Here is a 1290-nt window from a genome sequence, read left to right as displayed (position 1 = left end):
ACAGACACAGACAAATACAGACATAGACATAGACACAGTCACAGACACAGTCACAGACACAGTCACAGACTCAGTCACAGACTCAGACATATATATATGTACATATATATATAAATTCATATATATGCATACAATTGTATTGAAATAAATTTTTACATTCATGGTGGCACGTATAATGAGATATGTAGAAGTATAATAACTTATCGCTATATTTCAATTGAATTAGTTACTTGCGTGTACTAAACAGTGTGAATGAGTAGACAAATTCCCTCCTATTTTATCGATTAAACGGGTATAAAACTTTCTACACTATAGACGATACGGGGTTATTTGCAGAAATAAAAGAGTGCTGTCGAGCTGGCACGAATTTTCAAGCCAGAGTGCTCAAGGTTTCAATAGAAGCGCGTATCTGTATCCATCATGTATGTATTGGACGTATTCCAATGAAAGGATCAGATGAAAGAATTCCTTTTGGATGCCATCCCATACAGCCACGTTTCCTAATCAAGACAGGAGCTACTACATACCTCTTCTGAGTAAACTTCTTCAAAGCTGTCGCTGACATACTTCTTTGGCTGGCGCTTGTAAAACATGTACTGTTCTTTCAGATTTGTTTCCTTGAACGTGAACTGGAAGAAGATACCAATAACCCACACGCCTGTAGCCACCATTAAGAGGGACGTTGCCACGGCTAGCTTTGCCATTATGGACGTCTCCTGCCACAGGCCAAATGCATGACTAACGGTGTTCTCAATTATGTTCATAATTACAGATAAGTGTACGTACAAATACCTAGTAATGTATAAATATGTAGTAAATTCATTCTATCGTGGCTATCTTATCAACTCGATCTCCTCTCTCTCTGAGAGAGACTCCTGTTTTGTTTCTTTTCTGTTTATATCATAATTGTGCAGAAAGGCTTTGTAAAATTGTAAATGTGGAATTCGCTGGATGAAAAATGGATTCTCCCCAGGGCCCACAAGAGCAGGACATTACTGAGAGGTCATCAGACAATTCCAGAGGGACAGTCTGACACTCAGTCTGATTTTTACATTCCATCTTTTTTTCTTATTTTATTTATTTTATTTATTTTGAAAACTATCATTGCCTTCTGAAAATTACACAAGCCAGTCATGGTCGAGAGGGCATACAAATTATGGGGTGTACGATTTTGGAGTAAAACCGAGATTTATTTGGCGGGCTTTTTTGCGCCATTTTAATTCAGTACTAGATCGATAGGGATAATAATATTTATTTCAAAGGTAGTTAAAGTTACAATGTTTGTACATA

At 37.1% G+C, this 1290-nt stretch overlaps 1 protein-coding gene across 1 annotated transcript; it reads right to left on the bottom strand.

Annotated features, from left to right (window-relative positions):
• Positions 1 to 527: 527 nt before the first annotated feature.
• Positions 528 to 704, bottom strand: SARC_16465 (hypothetical protein; the record flags this gene model as incomplete). Its single annotated transcript, XM_014289432.1, has 1 exon — positions 528 to 704. A coding segment is annotated over one exon (177 nt), but the record flags the coding sequence as incomplete, so codon positions are not given.
• Between the last annotated feature and the right edge of the window lie 586 nt (positions 705 to 1290).

Source organism: Sphaeroforma arctica (genome assembly GCF_001186125.1).
Source record: "Sphaeroforma arctica JP610 unplaced genomic scaffold supercont1.8133, whole genome shotgun sequence".
Taxonomy (NCBI): domain Eukaryota; class Ichthyosporea; order Ichthyophonida; genus Sphaeroforma; species Sphaeroforma arctica.
The sequence above is the reverse complement of the archived record's forward strand: the minus strand, read 5'-3'. Positions and strand labels throughout refer to the sequence as shown.